The sequence below is a fragment of the Equus quagga genome, chromosome 17 (assembly GCF_021613505.1).
Source record: "Equus quagga isolate Etosha38 chromosome 17, UCLA_HA_Equagga_1.0, whole genome shotgun sequence".
In the NCBI taxonomy this organism is placed as follows: Eukaryota; Metazoa; Chordata; class Mammalia; order Perissodactyla; family Equidae; genus Equus; species Equus quagga.
This window is the reverse complement of record NC_060283.1, coordinates 57,974,884-58,000,788: the sequence shown is the minus strand read 5'-3', so window position 1 is coordinate 58,000,788 and position 25,905 is coordinate 57,974,884. Positions and strand designations below refer to the sequence as shown.

At 38.1% G+C, this 25,905-nt stretch overlaps 1 protein-coding gene across 1 annotated transcript in view; it reads left to right on the top strand.

Annotated features, from left to right (window-relative positions):
• The first annotated feature begins 24,869 nt into the window (after positions 1-24,869).
• CPS1 (carbamoyl-phosphate synthase 1) overlaps positions 24,870-25,905 on the top strand; it is a 116,478-nt gene continuing 115,442 nt past the window's right edge. The window contains exon 1 of the mRNA XM_046644516.1: positions 24,870-25,131. Within this exon, the coding sequence (XP_046500472.1) occupies positions 25,006-25,131 (126 nt within the window). The 5' untranslated portion in view covers positions 24,870-25,005. The remainder of the gene's footprint in view (positions 25,132-25,905) is intronic.

The window sequence follows — 25,905 nt, the reverse complement described above, 5'->3', positions numbered from 1 at the left end:
TTAACTGAGAATCCTGCAGTTCTCTGGTAATCTTACTCCTTAGGTCTCTGATTAACACTACGTTTCTGCACCATGGTTTTCATTTAGGCCCTGGGATGAAAGTTTGAGCACGTTATTAGTCTTGACTAGGTCATAAAGAACTATAAGGCATTTTACAAAATGTTTAATTAATTCTGGAGGGTTGTAAGGCAGATCGAAACTTCAAAATAAGGCAACTAGGTCTGTATCATTGCCAAATTTAAAGAGAAAAGATTAATGAGTCTTTGACTTAGAGTCATTTCGGAGGGGAATATGTTATTTGGAAAGTATTAGGTTAAAATTTATTCTGATAAAATGCTAAATGAATGGCTTTCTACTTAGCAGTCCTAAATTCTGAATTACTCTCTTGTTTTGAAACAGTCTTTCTTAAAACTGAAGTAGGTGTAGGTTTTTCTGTTTTTCCACTGTTTCCTGTTCCCACTAGGGTACAACTAGGGAGGGAGACTTGTGCACAAGCAATAGCTTTTTAAATTGAAGCGTGCTGTGGTAGAAAGATAACCAAATGCTTCACATTTTCGTGTAGTGGTATGTATTCCGAGGCTCAGTATTCTGAATTGTTCCATTAAATTAAATTGCTTGATATATGTCCTTAAGAGATGTGTATCTTTATATACTATTTAGTGTTACTGGGTGTGAAAGAGTAATTACATAAACATTGTTGTGCCATAAAAAATAAATTAAATTCCTTAAGCTTAGTTTGAAGTTATTTATTTAAAACTTTGGTCTAGCTATTACTGGTCAGATAGCTATTTCTAAATAAAAATACACATTTACCAGTGAGTTTTGTACTAATAAAAATGATTCCTACACATGGGGCCTTGTGGTTGGTAAGCAGTTCTACCAACCTGACCACAGATCTCATCAGGAAGACCGGGAAAAACAGGAAGATTTTGTGGGTTTTTTTTTTTTTTTTTTTTGATGAGACACAGTGCTCAGCCTTAAAGCTCATGCTCTTTGACTGGGATGGACCAGGCCGTCTGGGTTAAGCAGGTCTTCAAGAAGACGACCCTTCGAGAACTAATCTGTCAGGGGCCCCGCTGTGCGAGGGAGGGGCTGGGGAAGTGGAGAAAGGTAGAGAAGAGTTCTGTCTAAGGGGCAGGAGCAGTGCCAAGAAGGGAAGAAAGTAGCTCTTCAAGTGTGAGATGTTCCTGGAGAGCAGCATGGCCATGAGAGCTAGCACCTGGAAGGGCCTGTCGTGTCGCCCCTGCACCATGCCAAATGGCTGGAAGCCTATGGACTCAGAGAAGACACTAAGTGTGAAAAGGTTCCTGGTTTTCTGAAGGCTTAAATTTAGGCCAGAGGTTTGGAAGACTGAAAGCTTCTTATGAGCAGAGTCTCTTGAGATTGCAAAAATAATAATAACGACAACAATAAATAGCAGCTAACACTTGTATAGCACTTATTATATGCCAGATATGGTTGTAGGCACTCTCTCTAGAAATCACTCATTTCTCCTCACTATGATACTATGAGATAGGTAATGTTATTATTCCAACCCTACAGATGGGAAGGTTTGGCACAGAGAAGGTAAGTAGGGGGTTTTCCCAAGTTCGCACATTTAGTAAGTGGTGGAGCAGGAACTGAACCAGGCAGTCAGGCTCCTGAGTCTGTGTTCTCAGTCATAACCTCCCCAAAGAAGGAGATTCCTGACATACGCCCACCAGGTGCAGCTGTGCATGTCTAGATTCAGAGGGCTGGAAGCAGTGGTAAGAGGCTATATATTTGGCTTTCCAAAACAATAAAAATTTATCAATTTTCTAGAAAAGAATCATATAGAGTATTTCCTAGCTTTGCAATTCAGGGGCTTCTTGGACAGTCTCTACATCTATTTCTGGAAGGAATGTGAGGGACCATGCACCAGACTGCGACCTACCAAGGGGGATCAGTCAAATAATCATTAATAAACATTGTGGGGAAAAATTCCTTTCAGAGTAATCAAAAAAGATCCTTTGTTCTTCCTTCTCTTCAAAGGGAAGCCGTTGGGGAGCCGGGGAACCAACCGCCAGAACTCCCTCTGCCTGGTTTAATCAGACAGTGGACGGTTGATCAAGCCAGTGTCCTTAGCTGCCCTTTGGTGACTGTGTCTTGATGAGTCCACACGTAGTGTGAGCGACAGAGCCGTGCTGGAAGTTTGTGCCACGTGTTCTGATGAGTTAGCACCGGGCTGTCGCTGTCACACAGCTTCTTAAAGAAACGCTAGAATATCCCATGGGGAAATAACCAGTGTTTCAATGGCGAAGAGGCTGCCTGTGGAGGGCCTGCCCGCAGAGGCACCCAGCCGGTCAGCCCCGCGGTGAGGGATGGGTCCTCTGTTCCCTTCTGGGATTTCCCTCCACTAGTGCTGGGAAAGGTGTGAATGGCACCTTTGACGGAGGAGGGACTGTTTGTAATCACTTCATCTCTCTTCTGCTTAATGCAAACTCTTTCTGGAAAGATAAATGACTGTCCGTTCCTGTAACAATTACCAAAAACCATTAATATACATTGCTTTGGGTCAGAGTTGTACATTTCTAGGGTTCTTCCGCTGTGGCAGTTATTGTCTTCAGGACACAGTATTGATCCAATGTTTTTGTTAACTTCAAAGTGTCTTAGGAGAAAGAGGCAGTATGTTTCCAGGAGGTCACAGGGGATCTGCTTTATATGGAAATAACGTAATTGATGAGACATTGCATGAGTTTAAAGTTGACAGTCATAACTCAGGTGGACGGAAATGAAATTGTTCGTTTTTCCCTTACTGAACCTAACTTGGCTCAAGTCCCTATTTGCTCAATTGGCTGAAAACTGTTACTCTTGCCACTTCAGCATGGTTCAATTACTTCCAGTTTATTCAGTCAAATTCTGAGACTGTCTTTCTGGCCACTTCTTCAATTATCTCCAGAGATGATTTAAGTTGCTGTGTGGCTTATAGGTCATCGTGGCGTTGGGAGAAGAGTGTCTTGTTTCTTGGATCTTCTCTGGTCCTTGCTGGCTTCCGCTGAGCTGTGGCAGGTCTCCCGTAGCCTTGGGTCTCATGTGCAGCATCTGGTGCTGATAGACTCAGGCTTGGCTATGCCTCTGGTCTAGAGTCCAGGCTCTATACCCCATGCCCTAACTCTGGCTCTCTTCAGGCCACAGGCCCTCAGCTTTTCCCTGTTTTCCCTTAGAGATGTTCGAGAACTCATGGCTGCTTTCTGTGTAGAAAGTGGACTCTGTGGCAATTTCCAGGCTTCCCCTGGCCCATCTGTCTAGAGCCTTCTCCAGCCACTGTGGTGGCCCTCGTGCCATGTTGCTTTGGTGCCATGCTGATTCTCCTAAGAGCTTGTGGTGTTCCCTGGCTATGCTTTGAGAAACAATGCATCTGCATCTCTGCTCTGGGTGTTTTATTTGCCCTTCAACCATAGTGGAATGGGAGGGTAGGCCAAGAGCAGGTTAGGCATCTGCCCATGTCAGCATGCTGCATCATCTGTAAGACTCATCTGGCTCATCTCCTTCCTCCCTCCCTGGTCCACCTCCCATTAAAGGCTTGGTCTACCTTTCAGTATCGAGAAAACCTCATGTTTTATCCCTGCTCTAAGTTTATACTATAAATACTATGCTGAGTAGTTGAAGCTCCGGCTTATTGGAACCCACAAATCCGTTTTCTCACAATAATACCTGAAAGCTTTGCTTTCGAGACTGTTGTCTCAGTTACTGACTTTAAAAAGGCAAATCTGAACATGAAAGCTGAGGAATGACCTTTTGGTCTTCTCCTGGAAGTAAGGAATGCTGTTGTGTGATTCAGTGGGTAGAGAAGGAAACACGAAGGACGCCTGGAGAAGAAAATTCATCAGTTAATATTTCAAAAATATCATCCCAGCTATAATACTTTCTGTTTTTATTGCACGCAGTTAAGAAGTTCAATCTCTGCTCCCTTTGTCCTTCTCCCTTCTTTGATGACACTGAAACTTCCTCATTATCAGGTAAAGTTCTAGGCAGCTGCAGCCTAATCCTTGCTCCCCAAAATTAGATCGCTGCCCGTCTATAGACAGCCTGAAAGGACAATCCACAACACTGACTATAAGGGAGGAGTGTTAACGTCTTCTCACTTTTCAGATGAGAAAACTGATTTAAAGAGATTATGTCCAGATTCACTCAGCTAAGAAGTGACACAGCTGGGATTCAAACCCTGGTCCGTAACTTCTTTTCTAAAATTTCTAAAGTTGACATTCTACTGCCATTTCCAATTCAGGTCTGTTTCAGACATCACACACGTTAAGCTAAATCCATCCTGAACACATTATGTGGAAATTCATTTCCTACAAAAGGATTTTGTGTATATACAATTAAAAATTACATACAATTTTTAAATTTACAGGAAAATCAGTTCTTTAGTTTCTAGTAATCTCAAAGTTTTTTCTGGATAGTTAAAAAGAACCGTTCTGATTAAATAGTGCTTGGGTGGCTCTGTAGATATAAGCCCAGTGGACTGGCAATCCAAAATGAGCCAGTAGGTCTTCAAAGAACACGGAACTACAGATACAGCTGTAGGTATCAGTAGGCAAAACACCTTTGTAGAGAAGAACTTGAATTGCCTGATAGATCTTATATCCATTAAGAGAGAAATGAGAGTAAGCAAGAAAGAACATAAGAATGAGTTATTGGATGCAAACATTGAATAATTTTTAGATTACTTCTAAAACCAAAATTAAATAGTGCAAGATAAATAAACATCAAGAGAAAAAAGCCCATGTAGTATTAACAAGTGACCTCACTGTATCAAGTGGAAGAAATATCAACAGTTGAAAGTATGCGATAAATTTGTATCATGTTCACGAACACACCAGAAACTCAGAAAGATATAAAGTTCAACATTCCCCTCCTTAATGATACCAGATACATTTTCATAGGAATTTCTTAAACTCTTGTACTTTGAAATGCTGATAAGCTGCAGTGGTATATCATATACTATGAATTATCAGTTTTGGTCTTCTGTTTCCTCAAATCACCACCAGGTTCAGGTACAGTACATTGCTAAGTGGTTAATTTTCAAACCAATTAGTGGTAAGAAGGGCTAGTGATAAGGGGAAAGGAACAAAGCAATTACAATTGGTAAAATTCTTTCCATGTGAGTATTTTTCTTTTGCATTTGCTGTGTATTCTGAAAGGGATGACAACTGACTACTTTAGTCCGGTTGGAGTCATAGGCATGGGGTTGGTAGAGACCTCATGTACATGATGGCGAGTTTGCCCTAGCACAGAAATGCCAGTCTCCTTCACATAAATAACACCTGCCGAAACAGCGCTCCCAAGTATTGAGCTGACACACCTGAGTGTTCTGTAGGTGTTACAGCAGGGACGTTCAACTGCTGTTCAATTTCAGTCATAATCAAACATGGTACCCTGAGTCCAAGATGGACATCTTATACCATCGACGTGCAGCAAGCTACCACATTTCCCTGTGCAGTGTGTCATTTTATACGAAAATTGTTAAGACAGCAGTGATCGTTTTAGGATCAGTGTCGGTGTGATTCATCGGGGACTGTTGACAGACAATGTGCTTGTGCTTAGGCTGGCCTTATGCAGAGGCTAAAACAGTCTGTTATCCAACAGAACATGTGCTGTTTCCTCTTCACACTGTTCTGCAGCACCACGAATCTTTTCAGGCTGAAAGGACAACACCTAGCTGTGGATGCTCTTCCTGGAGAAGATGGGTGCTTTGATCCTCCTGGCCTGGGGGAGGGCAGAATCATTCATTATCTTTGCTAGGGGAGCCATTTTTGTTTGTTTGTGGCAGGATTTGAAATAAGAATAGAGATTGCATAATTATCTAATGAAATTATCTTCCAAATTAATAAGGTGCCATTTTCAGATTTCCTATCTTGTCCCAATATACTATTGAAGCTTTAAAGGCCATTATAAACCTTACAGGGGCCTGTATTTCCTATCATAATAAAGCCTCTATCTTTATTTCTTTCCATATTTATGTATATATGCACATAATGATACCATATTTCAAATGTTCTATTTTTGTCTATAACAGTTTGTACGATATAGCCCAGAGTAAGAGTTCAATTGGTCTTTGAAAAAAATCAAGAAAACATAAGTTTATAGTGGCTAATTTATTCAATATATTAAAATGAGATATCCCTACGTATTTAAGTAAAGATATGCATTTTAATTTCAATAATTTACTTCTCATTCTTTTATTTTTTGATAGAAATGATCTTGTCTTGAGTAACTATTTTTGTTTGTGTTAGTGTTCTTGAGAGGATGCCATTGATCCCTATTTTATTACAATTGCATGATTAAAAATCAGTCCACTGACATTCAGTAGAGATTGTAGGATGAACAATGTGTAATTTATTAACTTTCAACATTATCCAATATATATGCTTGCATTTTCTTATAATTTTCTGTAATGTAACATATTGCAGATAAGTAGAGAATTTATAAAATATTACTTATCATCATATTCTCAAACCACCATTTTTAGTATCATATATATTATCAATTTTTAGCAACCTGAGTAGTACCTTGCTATATTGTCAATGTGAAAAATTAAAACATTATGGATAAGGCCAAAATCTTCTTTGACTACACTCCTTCTTATGGAAAAACTCTTCCTGCCACCAGAGAAGAAAATTATTACCAATTTAATAATATCCTTTCAAACCTTTTCCCAGTCATTCCTAGACGATAGTTGTATGGTGTTGTTTGTGCCATGTGTTTGTTTTATTAATGTTATACTGCATATCTTGCTCTGTAAGCTGCCTTTCTCACTCACCAGGACACCTCAGAGATCTTTCTGTCTAGGCTTCACCACTAATTAGTAGGGGAACCTCGAGAAGACAACTTAACTTTCGTGCCAGTGTTCTCATACTGCTTTTGGGTAACTCTATCCCTGCTTGGTTGACCCATGTAAATGCTCAATTTTCCAAGTTCCATCTGCTCACCTATTTCTCTTCAAGATGGCATCTGGTTGTTTGGTTTGCATGATTTGATGGTGGAGACAGGAAGGGTGCATGTACGGATTGATGCAGTATCCTCTGGATCCTTGCTGATATCTACAGAGAGGCTGAGCTTGTGTGCTCTCTGTGCTGGTCCCTGCTGTGGTGTTAGGTCCCATCTGCTCTTTGGGGTGATATTGGCTTTAGCTATTTGTCCTTTGTATGAAATGATCTGCCTGCAGTGTGCTCTTTTCATCTTAACCCTGGGCCTCTTAATTCTTCTGGTCCTATCAGAACCTCTGTGTTGCCACAGTGGAAATTTGGGTTTTTCCGGGTCTCCAGTTTCCATTCATGGAATGCCATGAGCTCTGTCTCAGGTTCACGCATCTGCTGGCCTGCCGCTGTCTCCATGATTCCTTTACTTCCTTGAAGAGTGAACCTGGATGAGGGGCTGGGGAGGGAGTAGGGAAAAGGGGTCCTGACCTGATCTCCTTGTTCCCACTGTGTTTACACTCTTCTTTCCACCACCCCTCAGCCTGGAAGTGGTGAGCTTTGGGTTGTCTGCTTCCTCTGTGCCATTTCGTCCTTTTATCTTCTACCTTCTGCCTCAGTGTCTAGTGATTACAACAGGAAGGGTTGGCCTCTTTGGAATATGAAAGAATGCTATGTAATCTGAGTCCTCTAGGCTAGGTCTGATAAATAAATAGGAGTTCAAGGATTTTAAAATACCTCTTATTTTTTAGGACTATTGTGTTACTGCAAAATACCAATGGGATGCCAGCAGACAACTATTAATTTTTTTTTCTCTTTGTATTCCTGCTATAATAATTCTAAACTATTCCAAAGCAAATGGGGTGTGTATGTGGTGGAGGTCAGTAAAAAGAATTTCGAAAGAGAAAAGAACATTAATACATTTAAATATTATCCCCTTTGGTTCATTTCTGCTGTCGTGATTATCTGTCTATATATCTAAGTCATTCTGTGCATGTTTTAGTGTTTCTCTAAGTTACACATTGAGAAAATGCAATTGCCATAGAGTATGCATATTTTATATGTTTTACTATAGAATGACAAATTGTGCTACAAAGTGACTAGTCCAATCACACTCACACGATGACTGACAGACAGTATCCTTAACTCGCCAGTGCCAGACATCTTACATAACTTATTCTATTTCAATTCTCTCAACAGTACTCCATAGGAGGCATTCTTATTACTTTCTATACATGAAGATACCAAGAATTAAAGCAACTTGCTCAAGGTCACACAGATAGTAAGTGGCTAATCTGGGAAACTTTTCTAGTAAAGCATAAGAAGCCTACTATTTTATCCCTCCATCCCAGAAATCTGTCTCTATTTTGTGTTAATCCTTATAATAGTGACTACTATTTTTTTCCTCATGTCCTAGTTAGTAGTCTAGGATAAAATAGAAAAAGATATCACAAATCATGGACAAATGAGGCTATTTCCTTAGTTAGCTCAATTTAAACATCTATCACTGGTCAAGGGCAAGTAGTTGACCTCAAATCTTTTTGCCTGACAATCATTAGTTCCACAGGAAGGAACAAAATTCAATTGGATGAAGGGCTGGATCTGCAAGTAGCTTTAGCACTAGGAATTATGAGACCTGAGGCTAGCTCCAAGACTCTAATCGTCAGCAGTGCACTGTGTCCAGAGGGACACACACCTTCAGAGTCTGCATCAGCTACTATTACAAGCATCTTTATGGAGACTGACAAAAGTGAATTCCTCAGGTCAGGAAACCGAAGGACTCTTTCAGCTGAGTCGTGATATTTAAAGATCTCTCTTTTTGAGTCTCTTGCCTGGCCAATCAAACTGTCCTCGCAGAACAAATTGTTGGATAATGAAACGCATACACTGTAGCTGGAGAGTGCTGTCCTATTTCCAGCACCCACTTCAGCCCGAGGCACATCTCTGGCTGCTCCATTTCTGTCTATAAGTTAAAGCAATGGCCTCGGCAAGCGGTACACTCTGTACAGCAGCTGCAACTCGTTATCGGCTTTGTCCAGAATAACAAACAGAACAAACACATTTTGCAAGGGCTTTTTCCCCCTCGTATGTAGAGGAGGAGGAATTAAGCAATCAGTGAAATGCTGATTGATCAGTTGTGCTGACTTAGAGAAGTCCAAGGCCACAGTAGTACTGTTAACCCCTTAAAAATGGCAACAAAAAAGTTCTTAGAATTTTATTTAAACCAATTATTTTTGAGATGTGATGTTGCAGATTTCCCCAAAGGGGAAAACAGGAGAATATTCGTGTTTCGCTTAGCACAATTTACTTATCCAGATTGCTTTGTAATGTAATGCTGGTTAATTATTTTTGTAAAGAGAATTCATGTTATTTGGCACATGTTGGTTGTCCACAGAGTGCCAGAGTTGCGTGAACCAAATGATATGGTGAAAATCAATTTCAGTCAACAATCCCACTCCTAAGCCTCAACTTCGAATTCAGTTGCCAACTCCTGTGACCACATTTAGACCTCGCTTTACTAGAAGTTGCATCACCTCCAAATTTCAAATATACCTCTTCCCACATAGCCCCTTTCTTATTCTTTGACTTTCTATACTCAAGTATTCCAACTGTTAAGTTTTTTGAACCTCCTTTCTTACCTAGCTTAGAGTCTAGGGTCTACCACTATAATCATTCCTTTGCAGATACCCTTAACTTCCATGCCCCTGTTTCTCTCTAACTGGCCTGGCAAAACGCAAACCTTTGGTGAACAATCCTCCATCTATATGTCTGCACCCCCTATTTGAACATGGCTGGAGGAAACCACATACATGGATATTCTAGTGTTACTATAAATTCATAATCATCAACCTCAAATGGGAATCCAATACTATTGGATGTCCTGCTATGTTTCTCTAATGAGAGCATGATCTTACTCTTCACAGGAATTATTTCAAATCTTCCTATCCTCAGTTGAAAACCATTATCTCCCACTTCATTATAAAGTAGGAACCATCAAGTGGCCATGCTCTCATCTTCACACTACCAAATCAACAAACCCTAGAGAAGGGATATTTCATGCATCTACTCCTGCTGCCCTCCTGTTAGAATGCTAGACTTGTCCCCACTCATATCATAAACCAATTCTCTCCATGCTCTCTAGATTCCACCATGACTCTCTTTCTCAAAGTCTTCAATTTTTGGTTGTACTCCTTCTCTCATGCAAATTTGCTCCTCCTTTTCAGAAAGAGCAGTCTCATCAACTAAAAATATGGCCTCATCACCTTCCTTAAAAAAAAAAAAACGAGGGTGCTGGCCTTGGCCCATGGCTAAGTGGTTATGTTTGAGGGTTCTGCTTCAGTGGCCTGAGGGTTCACTGGTTTGGATGCTGGGCATGGACCTACACACCGCCCATCAAGCCATGCTGTGGTGGCATCCCACACAGAAGAACTGGAATGACTTACAACCAGGATATACAACTATGTGCTGGGCTTTGGGGAGAAAAAAAAAAAGAGGAAGACTGGCAAGAGATGTTAGCTCAGGACCAATCTTCCTCATTAAAAAAGCATGCTTAAAGCAAACAAACAAACAAAACCAAAACAACAGAAAATAAAACCTTTCTTGCTTCACATTCTCATCCAGCTTCTATCATTTTGAACTGCTTTTCTTCCGAGGTTGTCTCCACTTCTTTATGTTCCATTCACTCTATCTACTTCAATCAGACTTCTCCCTCCACCATTTAAATAACATTAAATATGTGGTCTTGAGGAAATTCGAGCCTTGGCCTGATCCACAAGGGAGGGCTCCGGAGCACAAATCAGGTGGCAGAGTTGTCTGCTCTTGAAGGAAAGGAGTTTGGCCTTTCATGACTCTGGAATGGAGCAAGGCGACAGTCGTCAACCAGGGCCATTCTCTGGAAAAAGTGTCTGATGTGACTGATTAGCAGCGAAGCCTCACAGTGGCCAGGAGATGGATATGCTGGCCGGGTAAGGGGGATCTGGGCAGGGCACCCTAACAGGTCCACTGCAGTTAGCTTCTTACATGGACTCACCTTGCATGTAAGCTACAGCAATCAGATTGATCCTTATATAACAAATGAAATAATTTCACTTTTCATGTACTATGGACTGAAAGTTTAGGCCTCTTCCCTCTCCAATGCATGTGTTGAAACTCTAATCCTCAATGTGATGGCATTTGAAGATGGGGCCCTTGGGAGGTAATAAGGTCATGAGGGTGGAGCTCTCACAATGGGGATTAGTGTCCTTGTAAAAAGAGACACAGAGAGCTTGCCTCCTCTCTCTCTCTCTGCACTGTGAGGAAATTAGGAAGGGGGCTCTCACCAGAAACTGAGCATGCAAGCGCCCTGATCTTGGAATTCCCAGCCTCCAGAACTGTGAGAAATCAAGGTTTGTTGTTTAAGCTACCTAGCAGCCCGAGCAGACTGACAGCATGTTAAAAATCCTTCCAGCTTCCTTTTGTCTATAAATGACAAATCTATGTCTTAACATGTCCTACCACCATGGATCTGGAGTCTGACTATTAGTCAGATCCCTCCTGGTGACAGTCCTCCCTTGTTCACCATCCTCTTGTCCCATCAACCAGTTCCTGGAAGGCATCCTCAATTCCCAGCTCAAAGCCTTCATGAATAGTGTCTCCCAGGCTAGAATGCTCTTCCTCTCATGTTACCCATTGATTAATATGTATCCTTTACATCTCAGCTTAAATACCACTTCTTCAGAGAGACCGTCCCTAACCATCCAATCTAAATTTTTTCCCCGCTACTATTTTCTAGCTAGATATCCTGCTTTTCCCCTGCAGAGTTGTAATTATACATTGTAATATAATTTGTAATCATATATTGTGTGATTGATTATGAAGCTGTCCTAATAGACTGAAAGGCCCAATTCATTTACATTTGTTAAACATCTCCTACGCAAGTCTCCCAAGGGTGGAAGCGTGTCAGTTCATTTCACCATCGCCTAATGGAGTATCTGGTATATAGTAGAAGATAATCAACTTGCTGAATGAATAAATAAATGAATGGATAAATGATGACCAAGTCAGACCTACAAAATCTGGGGAATCAGGATACACTCCCTTTTTTTCAAGTTAGTCCTTAACAATTCTACTAAGGCTATCAATACAGGGCCACTTGATGTTTAATCAGATTGGTGTCCTTTCGTGCTCTCTTCTGAGATCACGGCATTTGATAGATACTCTCTCATTAACTCTTACACATTCCTGTCATTTATGTGGCATTGACTTGCCCAGTTTTTAGAGAAAGTGGGATATAGAAAGGTTAATTGACTTGACTAAGGATGGAATGGATTTACAACAGACCAGGGATAGAATTTACCTCTACATCTTGACTAGCTAAGCATGTTGCATATTTAGTAGTTTAAGAAAATATATTAGAAATAAATTCACATCAGTAGGTTCGTATAACTAGAAACTTCCTTCTGAAATGCATTACTGTAAATAATCCTTCTTTGCACATAGCACACAGGATGAGAGACAATTTTAGGCCAAGAACTGTTTTTTAATGATCGTTTATCTTTCTCAATTTCTTATGAGAAAATGAGGCAGACAAAGGTTAAGTAACTCAGCCACTGTGATAGAATGAATTTATGTCAAAGCTCTGTTTTGGGGTTTCGAATTGACTTGTATAAACACATAGCCGTGTTTTCCATCCTCATTTGAACAACGGTTTATATGTTTAACATTAAAAATTCTAATTCTGCTGATTGCTGAGACTTCAGTATAGCAAAGCAAGGTTAATGGGAAAGAGGATGCTTTGAGTCCGTCTAGGGAAACATTTTGTACAGCATTTTACTTAACTCTTTATGTCATTCATATATGTAAATATTATTTAAAATATTTTTAAAGCCATAAATTATTTTCAGCTGGCTTTAATTACAACTTTCCTCACTCTAGTTTTAGTGTATGGATATTCCTTGAAGCAAAAAATTGCTTCAGGCTTGAAATATAATTGCTGATAAAATCTGGAGCATATTTTTGCTGGTTCATTCCAAGTGTGGTGTGCCACTTTGAAGCACCATATATTAAGTGTGTAAAAGAATGGTTGTCATATTTCATCTTGAAATTTACTAAGATATTTAGGACATGCATTTACTGAGGAAATGTGTTAATTTGGAGAATTTCTTTGTTGAAGTGTCTAGTACATTTTTTTTTGCCCCCACACATATTCTGAGTCAGGTGACCTGGCAGGCCTCTAATGCTGTTGGTCTTCAATACGACCTGTCTCCTGGACTTTGGAGCCACGTCTTGTCTTTGGAGGAGATAAGGAAAAGTGCTTTATCTTAGGTCTGGAAGAAACACAGCATCCAGTATCAAGGTAGTGGAGTAGTTATTTTCACAGACATAGCACAGGCTTTTCAAGGCTGAAGAAAAAGGTTAATCTCCTTAAAAAAGGACTTTGCTAACTTGGGCCTGGACATGGCAATCCTGTTTCCAGCTACCTCGTGTATACGCTTTAACAGTCAAAAGTGTGTTTCCTCTGATTTTGATCTTTTCTTAGCTTCTCATATTCAAGATTTGGAAAAGAAGGAACAGTCGTGAGCTGAGTAATTTATTGGATTCTGGTGAGGAGTTCTTGCGAAATTTTACTATTCCTGAGTTTTAAATCCTTGTAACTTTAATATAAATTTGGTATGACTCTTTACTTTTCTCTTTGTGATTTTTGGGTATGACAGTAGCTATAGATTTATAATTTCATGGGTGTTAGGGGTTTTATTTATTTTAAAGCTTTTTTTTTATACTATGCCTTATGTGTTTATAGCATTCAATGTTAATCTAAATTCATTTAAAGTGCACTTTATCATGAATTTCTCCATCTTTTATATGTTTTCAGAAAGCATTTGGTTGTTTTAAAGAAATTAAGGTGAGATTTCATGGTTTATCCCTTGTCTTTGTAGGCACATATGCAGGGGATATTTATAATTCTACTCTAGTTAGTTGGTTCAGTGTCGATCACTGGCCCCACTACCCAAAATTGGCTGGTGAAAAAGTGTGATTCCTTTTGTTCTCTTGAGAAGTTGTTGGATCTGAAGTGACTTCTAGGGTGTAGGTCAGCTCCTTTGGGATATGAAAGATGACACGAGGCTGTATATTTTGTGAAGTGCGTTAACAGGTGATCAGGTTTCATCCTGGAAGAGCTCCTGGAGAGGAATATTGATTTGGCCTGTTATTCTCGGGTCTTGCAGGTCTTGAGTTTCTGAGGTCTTCAGTTCTTTTGGTTATTCTTTATTGTTCAGTCTTGAGAGTAGAAAATACGTGTTGTGTCTCTTTTCAAGAATAAACCTGAACGGCTTTTCAAGAGAGAGTTTCCAGTGGTCAAGTTTGTGTTTGAATCTTAATTCTATTCTACGATTCAGCACCTTCTTGGCACATAATAGGTCTTCAATAAATGTTGAAAGAAGGAAACATAAAATTAATTATCATTTATGGGCTATGAGAGGTCATAGTTGCTAGTATTTCCAATTTATCGATAGAAAACAGAGACAATGAAGAAACTAATTTAGGATCACATACCGTGAATGAGGCATAAAGAGCCTAAAGCTGTGGAAGAGTGTATATATTGCACTAGCTTTGCAGTGTAGTCAATAAGCAATATGGAGCTATTTAATGATTTTAATCAGGAAAATATCAGTGTATGAAGTAAGAGTATGTAAATAGCAACTTAACTGTGTGGTACAAACGAGATGTACATAAAGTTCACAAAGAAAGTATGATTTCACATGGCTTTAAGGATTGACAGGGTATAGACAAACTGAGAAAATCAATCTAACAAATATTCAGCCTCAAATTTCTTCATCAGGTAAAATATTGCATCATTTATGTTGGTTAAATGATTCACAATCTGTTATATTAATTAATCCTTATCACTTTCTTTATCAATTCCATTTTATGAAGAGAAAACTTCAGTAGGCAGAAGTTGTGTGGTTTTTGACACTGTTGGCAATATGTCAAGCCATTATGAAATTCATTTGCATATTTTAGATGTATATTTTTAGAATCCCACATTCCTCCTTTGACTCTTTTCTTTTCTTGTTCCTTGTACCCCTTCTATATTTTCTCTGGTGAAATTTTTGTGGCAGAATGAGGAAGAGAGGAGAAAAAAGTAGTCAGAGATGGGGCGTATTAAGATACTTTGGCTTCCAGCCAGTGGCCGTTAGCTGAAAGGTGGTAAAAGAACGTCACAGTAGAACTGGACCCTCCTATTGAGTGGCTCTAGTCTCTGCCAGGACTCAGGCTTGCCCTTCAGTGTTATTATTGTTGTTTTTTAGATTTGCATAGGAGTATGCCTTGATTCCTTATAGTACTGTGAAGCTATATGTCTTATCTTCAGTGTTCATGAGCCATGTTGGCTGTTATCGTCCTTGCATCACATCACTGTGTCTGGCTATAAGCTGAACCAAAGACTACTTATAAACCCCACTGCCTGAAAACAACAGTTAAAAAAATGATGGCATTCAATGGTATTTGCTGATTTTTTGTCAGTTGATATGATAAACAACTTTTGTTTAAATATAAACATAATTTTAAAAAGGCTCTTGCTCTTTAAAAGACTGATTTTCATTGAAATTGATTCTGGCCTCTAAGCAGAGAGTTACCCACAAAGACAATTTGCAAAAATCTAGAGAATTCAGGACTTGAATTTTGGGCCATTAAAAAAGTTTATTCTCAAATTGGAATTGTTTTCTTAGTTTACTGTGATATTTCAATTTGCTTTTGAGTGCTATCAAGATAAGTATTGGGATACCTTCAGAAAAAAGAAACATTTGTCTTACACTGTGTGTTAAAAATGGAAGTAAAATGAGAGTCATATAGCCGAGTGGATAACAGTTCTTTTCATGTGCGTTCACAGAATGATCACTGGCTCACAGGTGCTCCAGGTGAGTGTGAATGGGGAAATTAGAATACACTCCTGAGAGACCTTTAGTTGAAGGTTTCAGGAACTTTCATTAGGTTTTAAAGTTTTCAAAACATACACCAATAGAAAAAAAAATTATGTCCTAATAAAAGGCCTGTCTTTAATTTAAAGGCTTATCACACAATCAATTTATCTAGAGGATGTGCAAATCTATCTATTTGTGAAGTTTGAGAAGAACTAGATATATTTTTGAGAGAATCTTTGGTTTGTGTTGGGAGAAGCAATATTTTATAACTACCCTATGTCCCTGAAAACCCTGTATCTATCTCTATTTTGTTATAGTAGGGAAAAATTGATTAATTAATCAAGTACTAATTAATCCTGATAATTAATGGGAGAAAAGCAGACAGCTATGGACAAGTAACTTTTTGAGTCAAGGTCTTTAAAAATTTGAGGAATGCAGTCACTATTTTTAGTACAAATATTATTCTATCCTAACAACCCTTTCTTTTTTCCAAATTACATACTGGTGTACTATCCAGAACAACTAGCATGGTACTAATACTTCTTCCATTATGCAACCTTATTTTTTTCATTTGTCTTACTTTTTTAGAATACGTCTATCATTCTTTTTGTAGGATTGTTATTATTACTGCTTAACCTCAACTTCTAAGCCCAATTAACTTTTAAAAACAAATTTTTGAAATCTTGATACAGTTTGCAACTTTCTAATGTTCAATCCTTTGCTTTTCCAGCCCACAAAGTTTTCAAGAACGTTATCTTGAAATAATCAATTCCTTCACCAGAGTTCGGTTAGCAAAAACATTACGTATTTTCTTCTTCTTATCAGCTGAGGATGATCTTGATGAGGTCAAGTAGAGGTTAAAAATAAATGGCATCAAATAAACAATACCAGAATGAAACATTTAATTCTTCAACACCCAAGGAAGCGTCAGGAGTTAAAATCCTAGTAGACACTTGTGAATGTTACAGTTTGTAGAATTCATGCATCGGGATATTGCTTCTTTTTCTTTTTCCTTCTCTTCTTCCTCCATCTCCTTGTTTTTCTTGTTTTCTGTCAAGAGTACTATTTTTCTCCAAAAATTTTAACCTTGATAAAATAAAAAAGGTACACTGCTTTTCAATGACTCACTCAGAAATCTCCAAATCTGGAGGAAGAAATACCTGTATGGTCCATTCATGGAAATTTGCAATAATATTTTAGGAAGATGGACCTTTACCGTTTGTGAGAGTAGTGGTCTGATTGTTAGGAGGGCAGAATACGTCTTCCTGGGAAAACAGGAGGCCACGGAAGAAATCAGATTTAATATAAGAAATGTACTCTAAAAGGGGGTGGAGTAGGAATGTGGGTAAGTGACCTGTTTTTAGTTTTAAAAAAAAAACCTACGTCATTCCAGTATAACCTGCTGCCCCTTACTTCATGAAGCCGGTAACTTCAAGACACATTGCACAACTTGCTTTTTTTTGTAACCCTCAAATGTGTTTAATTTAAAGAGGGTCCAATACTCTCCTACCACATGCCTGGATTATCATAGGTAACCCCTCCTCATGGCCATGGTTGCTCTTTCGAGCCTTGCAAAATCATTTGTGTTTACTCTCAACGAGATTTAAGAAAACAAGCCTGTCAGAGGTGTTTGTTCTGTTCAGCACATTAGAAGAGTTTTTTTGCGTTAGAATGTTGCGTTGCAATGATAATCATTGTGTAAAACAGGCTGATGACGATTTAAATTTTTTAAACTTTTTTCTTTGAATTATTTGCTCTTTAGAATGACATGTGCTTAACGACTTGGTCATTCTATTTTATAAAATTTACGTGTCAGGCATGTTTAGGCCAAATTTTAAGAAAGTGCTTAGGCCAACATCAAGTGTAGGGTTTGATTTATGTAATTGTTAGTTTCTTTCACCAATTGTTCCGTCATTTATAAAATTATTTCTCCTCGAAATGAAGTGATTATTCAGAATTTATGTTACGACAGTGATTTCTACTAAAAGCTTTAGATCTAGTGTTAAATAACTCAAAAATAGTGAGATGACTTTGGCTTATTTAGATATCTGTTTCTTATATCTACTAAACAAAGGAATTGCAAAAGATGATTTTAAAGATTCCTTTCAGCTCTATAAAACTATCTAACAATTTTTTATAGTCTCTGTTTGCTTAGTGGGAATGTGCGCAAAACATTTAAAAAGCTTTCAATCTTATACAAAGCATCTTTCAGCAGAAAACAATCCTGTTTCCTGATATACTGTGTCTGTTATATAGAAAGCACTCAATAAATACTTCTTGAATTGGTTATTCTTTTAGCAATTCTAGACTTTATTTATGAGCAATCTTGAAAATTCAATGGCATTAAATTATCCAGATTCTGGAATAGGTAACTTCAAGCAACAGGATGTAAGACAGAAAAATATAAAATATCCTTTGCTATTTTAGGTTAAGTCCAGCCAAATCAGGTAGTTAGCCAGAAGTGTGGCTCCCGGACCGATTACTTCTACCAGGTAAATTACTGGAAAAAATCTGTAGTTTTATTTCTATAATACCTTCTTTATTTCTAATATCACTTTAATGTTAAACATAATAATAAATCAGAGAAATTATGGGTAGTTTCTTCTCATTATTTAATTTTTATTGAAGTTCCATTTTACTCATTTCCAGGTTAAGTCATAATATTTCTGAATATTGTTACTTCTACAATCATATATTCTTTCTATGAAACTGGATCTTAACCAGCCTACTCTTTCTAAGTCATTTCATGTCGTTGCCTCTGTTTTTCCCAGATATAACTGCCATGCTGGAAAGAGGTTGGATGCTGGCTAAGAGTTGAGTTCTGATCTTATCAGCTGTGTGATCTTGGGCAAGCTACTTAACTCTCTGGGACTCATTTACCATCTTTATCTGTGAGACAGGAATAGTATTAGCTATGTTCAGTTTGGAGATCATTTTTAAGATTAGCAAATAAGGCATGCCAAGTGCCTCACTTAGCGGCTGGCACTCAGTAGGTGATCAACAAATGGCAAATACCTCAACTTTCATGAAGGATCATATTTATCACTGTTGGAGCCATTAATTAATTTATTTAAATATTTATTTGCACTTACTGGTATAATAGCAAGTGGTATATATCTCTCTCTATATCTCTGATATATGTTAATACCTTATGGTTGTAAATTCCAATGTGTTAACTTCTGTTGTAGGATCTTTCTTATTCATTACCCAAGAATTTTCCCTTTTTTTTTCTTGACCTTTAGGAAGACTGAAGGATTTTGATTAGGAATTCTACATAACACAATTTTAAATTTAATAGTCATCTCATGGTCAAAAATATGTTGTTAGTATTTTAAGTTATTCAATATTTAACTTTCTAGTGAACTTTGAGCTTCTTTTCTTAAGTTCCACTCTAAATTCTGCTTTCTAGGTATGGCTTTAACGACTACAGCTTACTATGACTAACTTTAGGCAGCTTGCTATACTTTATGACTGCTCCATATGCTTTTTGGCCTATTTCCATATAGTCAGTTCTCCATAACTTATATTTGCAGCTTGTTTTTCTTCCTCTTTTTGGACTGACTTACACTTGACCTCACTTTGCTTGTACTTTACTCTGTTTGTGTTTGACTTTGCTTGAATTTGCTGAACCAACTTTCTACAGTATTGTCCACACCGTCCTTCTCAACCCACAAATACATAACAAGCTTGGTTTACTGACGGTTGATTCACCTGTCCTCTTACGCTTATACACATTTTCCAGCAAACATGTATGCAGCTAATAATGGTCTAGAATGTAAACTCAATGCTCTTGAATTAAGGTAGATTGCATCTAATACTTCCACTTGGTCTAGTAATAATGTCTCTCTTTTTAAGGAAAAAATTAGTATCACAAGATTTATTCTTTATACACAACATACTGCTCGTAACTTCTAACCTGTTCTCTTTAAGGTGTTTTCAAATGGGTTCTTATAAATGATAGCTTTTTATTATTCTAGAATATAAATCACATGTGCCTTGGATTTTAATGTGTGAAACCATTTTTACAAGGTCTCTTCTCCAGTTCATTTTTCACAATCTTGTGTATCACTTCAGCCTTTCTGTTATCAAATGTTAGATTGATAAGCACATTCATAAAAATTTGTTCCTCACTTTCTACCCCTCAAAATGCCAATTGGACCTTAATGAACGTGTCTTACTTGATTGGATTTCCCTAGACATCTGGTTATTAAAAAACCCCATCACCTTAACAAAGTAATATCTGTCTATTGTCATTATTGATAAGTCTTCTCCCTGATTAAACTTTATTTGAGGAATCCTCCTACCAGTTTATCATAGTTTCTGTGAGAGGATACAGTATAACTCTTTTATGTGGGTACAGATCCACACCACCTTCCTTCAAAGAGTAGCCACTTTTGTCCCTATCCTCACTTGTGACAGTGTTCTTGTTATATTAGGCTAATAAAAATCAGAATTGAGCCATAATAATCACATGTACCTTCTATGTTCTATTTTCATGCATCCCTGCTCAAATACAAAATAGAATTTCTTTTCTGGGGGTTTGCTTCATCTTCTTTTACTCTGAATTTATTTGCTCTCCAGAAATACCTTGCTTCTTGCTTTAAATTTATTTCTTCGAAATAGCCTTTTGTAGAATTCTTAATTGGCAGTTGTCTTTTCCTACTCCTAAATATCTTTATTTCCTCTTATGTTCATCTGACATAATTTTATTTCTGCTTAAACAAGCCTCATTGATCAGGCAGGAACTCAGTACCCAAGAATCCATTCACTCATTCAAGCATTTTTCCAGAAGCACCTCTCCCATGCTTGCTAGAGAAAGGACATTTTGGTAGATGTGTCACTTTCTTAGAGTTGTCTCTTATTCATTACCTAGCAAGACACACTTCAAGAAGGCAGTTGGCAGTTTCTGTACCCTTTGAGAAGGAATTACTAACACTATTATTTTCTCTTTATTCCAAAACCTGAGGCCTTTATTCTCCATCATGAGCTGGTCTCATTTTACCCAGTTGGTTGCAGGCTTCCCCTTGCTTATGTCAAGGAATCATCCAAATGAAGAAGACACTTGAAATTAGTACAAATGCAGGCTGTTTTATGTTTCCTTTTAAGACGTTTTCTTGATCTTAAATATGAATGGATTCATGGGAACAAAAAGATGTAAAAAAGAAGAAATGCTACTAGTTAAAAGCACGTGGAAGTGTTCAATCTCACTAGTAATTTAAAATTTAAATGAAAACAAAATACTACTTTCTGTGCTCAAATAAGCCAGTGAAAGATAATGTCTAACGTTGGTGAGGATGTATTGAAAGGGACACTAATAGATTGTAACTGGTATGTAGATGGATATACTCTCTTTGGAAAGAAATTTGGCAATATCGATCAAAAATGGCAATACTGATATACACTGTAGCAACTACGGAAGCAATGAAAATGGAATATTTGGCAGCTATTTCAATTAGGGTTTTGAAAGAACATGTAATAACATTGAACATATTTTAACATAATATTACCTCACAAAAGCATAATGAAAGTTGATCATAGTTTTAAAAATTATGACCAGAGCATAGAAATAGATGCTAGAAGAAGATAAACTAAAATAGTAACAGAAGTTATGTTTGGAGGGTGGGCTATTATCTATTTTTTTTGAATTTTCCAAATTTCTTTAAGTATCAAATGAAAATAAATACCACGTAGTACTTGATATAGTATCATTTTCAATACCAGACATCCCAATGACAAATTTATCAAATTAAGTGCTTTTAGGGATTTGGAAGACTGAATACTTTCATTCCTCATAAGAAATAATAAATAATTATATTAGTTAGGATACTTTTCTCTCTCTCTCCCTCCTTCTCTCTCTCTCTACACATAGACACACATATATATATACATATATATTTTAATCTCTATGTATACATATAGATATATTTCAAGGCATTTTCCAACTTAGGAAGAAATAAAATACTTTCTCAGTATTAGATTAAAAAGTACTAGAATGTTATTTACTCCAAAATTGAGGACTGTTCACTTTTAATAATTTTTAGTTTCCTACATGAGATTGTACAGAGGAGAGTAGCCCTAGTGCTGTCAACAGTGATGACTATGATACTTACCTGAATGGAAAAGAAGGGCTAAATTCATATAGAATCTTTTCCTTTTTAGAGTGAGTGACTTGTAAGATTAGAGGACCTTCAATGACCTGGATCATGGAAAACACATTTCAAATGCACAGATTCCCTGACCCACTGTGTGCACATGCACGCACACCTGTCATCCTGATTAGTTGTGTGCGGAGGAGGTCTGATGTGAGGGGAGGACCATGTGAGTGTGATCAGAGAAAAACAAACATCATTCCAAACCAAAATCGCTTTCTTCTAAAATGCCTTCAAAATGTCTTTCATAAAAGTATAATATTTCCACTAAATTTTTCATGTCTGACTTTAGTGTCCACTCCAATCAACTCTTCTCACCTCACCCCTTTGATCTGTCCTAATGTAACCTTCCTTGCTAATGTAATAATTTTTTTTCCAGTCTGGTTGTTGACTTCAGTTTCTCTTGAATGCTCAAACAAGGAACTACTCACCATTTTACTTGTCAGCCTTTCCAATCCCCAAGATGACTGTGGAATCGCGATGGATGAATTTTCTGTCTCTAATTCAGAATATTTAACCAATATGTCCCAGCCTTCTGCCCCTTCCCATTGCATTCTAGTGACTAGAAACATGGACCATAGCCTCCACCCAGGATCTTTTACTGGCAAAAATGAAAGCCCACGACAACTCTCAGGCCTACATTTTTCTTTAGGTTTTAGAGTCATGGAATTATATCCTAGAGTTGTTGGCATCTCTCTGGGAAACCATGTTTAGTCCATCATGCTTTTTAGTCAACTGTTATAAATGGTTATGAAGCTGCTTACCAATGTCTTTTCCTTATTCAAACTCTGGACTCCTCAGTACTCCAAGTGTCACATTGAGTCAAAGCTCAGGGAATGAAGGCAGAAGTACACTGCGGTGTTCAGTGTATGGGCACCTCTGAGTAATGGGACCATGACTGGTTTAAATTCATTTTTCACCTTAAAATTCTTTCATAATAACTGTATGTCATTTTCTAATTAGGCTAAGGAAAGCCTCACTATATATTTTATATATAGAGAGATACCTAGAATAGAACTAAACAGTGAATACTGTTTCTAAGGCCTATGTTCTCTAAGTTGGAATTTTCCTTCTGCCAGTTTCATCCTCCTCCTATTCATTTTTCATGACCTTTCCTTCACACAAATTTCACCTTTATTTCTTGTTCAAAACACTGCCATGACTACTATGAATACTATTTATGGATTGAAACCAACCATTTTAAGGCACACAAAGTCTTCCATGATACGGTTCGTGTTCACTTCCCACCCTGCATCTAGGCTTTATCAGAATGTTCCAACTTTTATTTAATACGCCATATGATTTCATATGTCTGTGCTGTTTCTCATGCCATCCCTTCTCCTCCTCCATCTGCTTCGTATACTCTTATGCATCTTTCAAGATACCACGTTCAACATAATCCCGTACTTAAATCTTACTGGACAAGCACAAGGGGAGTTGAGATTTTCTTATTTCTATCTGTCTATTTATCTACCTGTCTATCTTCCCATTGCACTGGGACACGCTATCATAACATTATTTATTTTATGAATTACTTATATACTCTAGATGGAGACTGTTTGGTTCAGCTTTCTATCATGAGGAACTGTGAAGTAGTTTGTCCTCAGAGAATGTTTGCATATGAATACAGAATTCTGTAAGACAGAAGAAGATTAAGCTTAAACTTTGTTCCTTCTTTAAAAAAAAAAAACAGCCCATCTTCCGTCCCCACCTCTGTTCTAACACTCGTCCTGTCAGTGAGGTTACGGTCTCTGTGCTGTTCTATGTCCTCTTTCCATTATGGGAAGCCCTGGGGAGGCTTTATCCTTGGCCTCCTTTGCAAGGACATCAGAGGACAATGCTGCAGCGCTTCCTGATCTGCCTGGACACACAACTTAAATGAGAGCTTCCACTAGCCAGTGAGACCCTTCAGCTGCCTAATTAAACAGGAGATTGAAGGGCTAAGTGTATCAATTTCAACTCTGGTTGAAATATGAGAATTTACATGTAATTTTTTTTTCTTTTTTTTTGCTGAGGAAGATTAGCCCTGAGCTAACATCTGTTGCCAGTCTTTCTCTATTTTATAGGTGGGTCACCACAACAGCATGGCTGATGAGTGGTGTATGTCTGCGCTGGGGATCCAAACCTGTGATCCCAGGCTGCTGAAGCATAGCACACCGAACCTAACCACCAGGCCACAGGGCTGGCCCCTGTAACATTTTAATAACTGGAAAAAATCTTGACTTAGGAATAGTACTTACATTAAAATCAATATTTGCCATTGTTTCATATACTTATAAATTTAACACTTAAGAAGGACGTAATAAGCTACTTTGCTCCAGTTGTGTTTTATTTAATATTACTGACTGATTTAAAATTTGAAACCCAGAATCATACAATAGGAAGAATGTATGTACTGCTTTATTAACTCAAAAGACAATATAGTTAGGTTTACTCTATATTTGTAGAGAAAAGTTTATTCTGATGTCCTTTTTACAGTATGTGGTTTCCATTGTCTTTTTCCAATCAGAAAATGGCAAGTCTTCAAGTTTCTTCGGGAATCCACAGTCTCTTTTGAGGGAAATTAGGTATCACATATAACACAAGTAAAGCCTTTGCTCCTTGGCACTATCAGAAAGTTGCTCTCTTTAGGGTAAGTGGGATTCTTAGAGTCGTCAACTGTGTCTGGGTCATTCTACTCAGCTACATAAACAATTCCTTTGACGGGTGAGTGGTTTTCTACGACACAGCATTATCTCAGCAGGAGAAGTCAGTGTTTGATGTGTTGCAATTTGTGTTACATGTCCATGGAACATCTCTGGACGTTATCTTGGGAGGAGGGGTTACGAGAGGGAGGAGCTGTGGCTGAAGACATTTAACGGCAGAATGAATGGAAATTCAAAGATCGCTGTGCAGTCAGCCTTAAACCCCGACTGCACACCCCTCCACAGCTTTCCTTCACATTCAATAAAAATTCTCATAACAAAGTTCTCATAAGATATATGTAATTCCATTTAATTTTAGTCACAACTCAACATCTTCAAGATGACGAGGATTTTGACAGCTTGCCAAGTGGTGAAGGCCCTGAAGACTGGTTTTGGCTTCACCAAGGTGACCGCACACCATCCATGGAGATTTTCAAGACCCGGCATCAGGCTCCTTTCTGTCAAGGTAACGTTCCCATAGTCATTGTTTCTGGTAAAATCCTATGGGGTGTAGTTCAGCTCGAAGCAGAGGCGTCACTTATGAAGCAATTTCAGATTTGAACGTAGTTCTGAAGTGCTAATTTATTAATATTTGCTTTACTCTAGAGCCTACTGATTTAGCAAGCGCTCATTTTTATCTGCTTTGAGTAAAATTATGGTAATTTTCACCCAACATAAAGAAGGGTCACAATTCCTGTGAACATACAAGATGTAAGTTTTCTGTTGAGAAAGTAAATATTTTTAAAGGCTGTCGGGGCTTTGTCTGTGCCAGACACTATTGCCCACAGTCTGGGTTCGCACATGGAGTTGCTTCTCTGTGCACGAGCCACGTCACAGTAGGTGGAGTGCTAAGTCTTTATTTTGTGTCAGCTCACTGAAAAGTTTTCTCTTTTGAAATATCACTTTTTGGGAAAAAATTTTGGAAGGATAATATCTACATAATTTGGATAGCTGCAGATCATCTTGTAGACATCGCCTTTGCTTTTTCCTTTTTCCTCTTAGCCCTTCTTTTAGAAGGCCAAATTCACTATTTTTATTTTGCAGATTCAGACACGGAGGCAATTAGCAGCCGATGATTCCGCCCCTCCGAGTTGGTCTGTCCTGAGGGACAGGTCCGGGGAGGCAGCATTAGTGCTCTTCCCCTGCCCTACCATAGAACTGTGAGATTCCAGGAGGAACTTCTGTTCCTTGCTATAGCTTTATGACAACATTTGTTACCAGAGAAGTCTGAAATTACTCC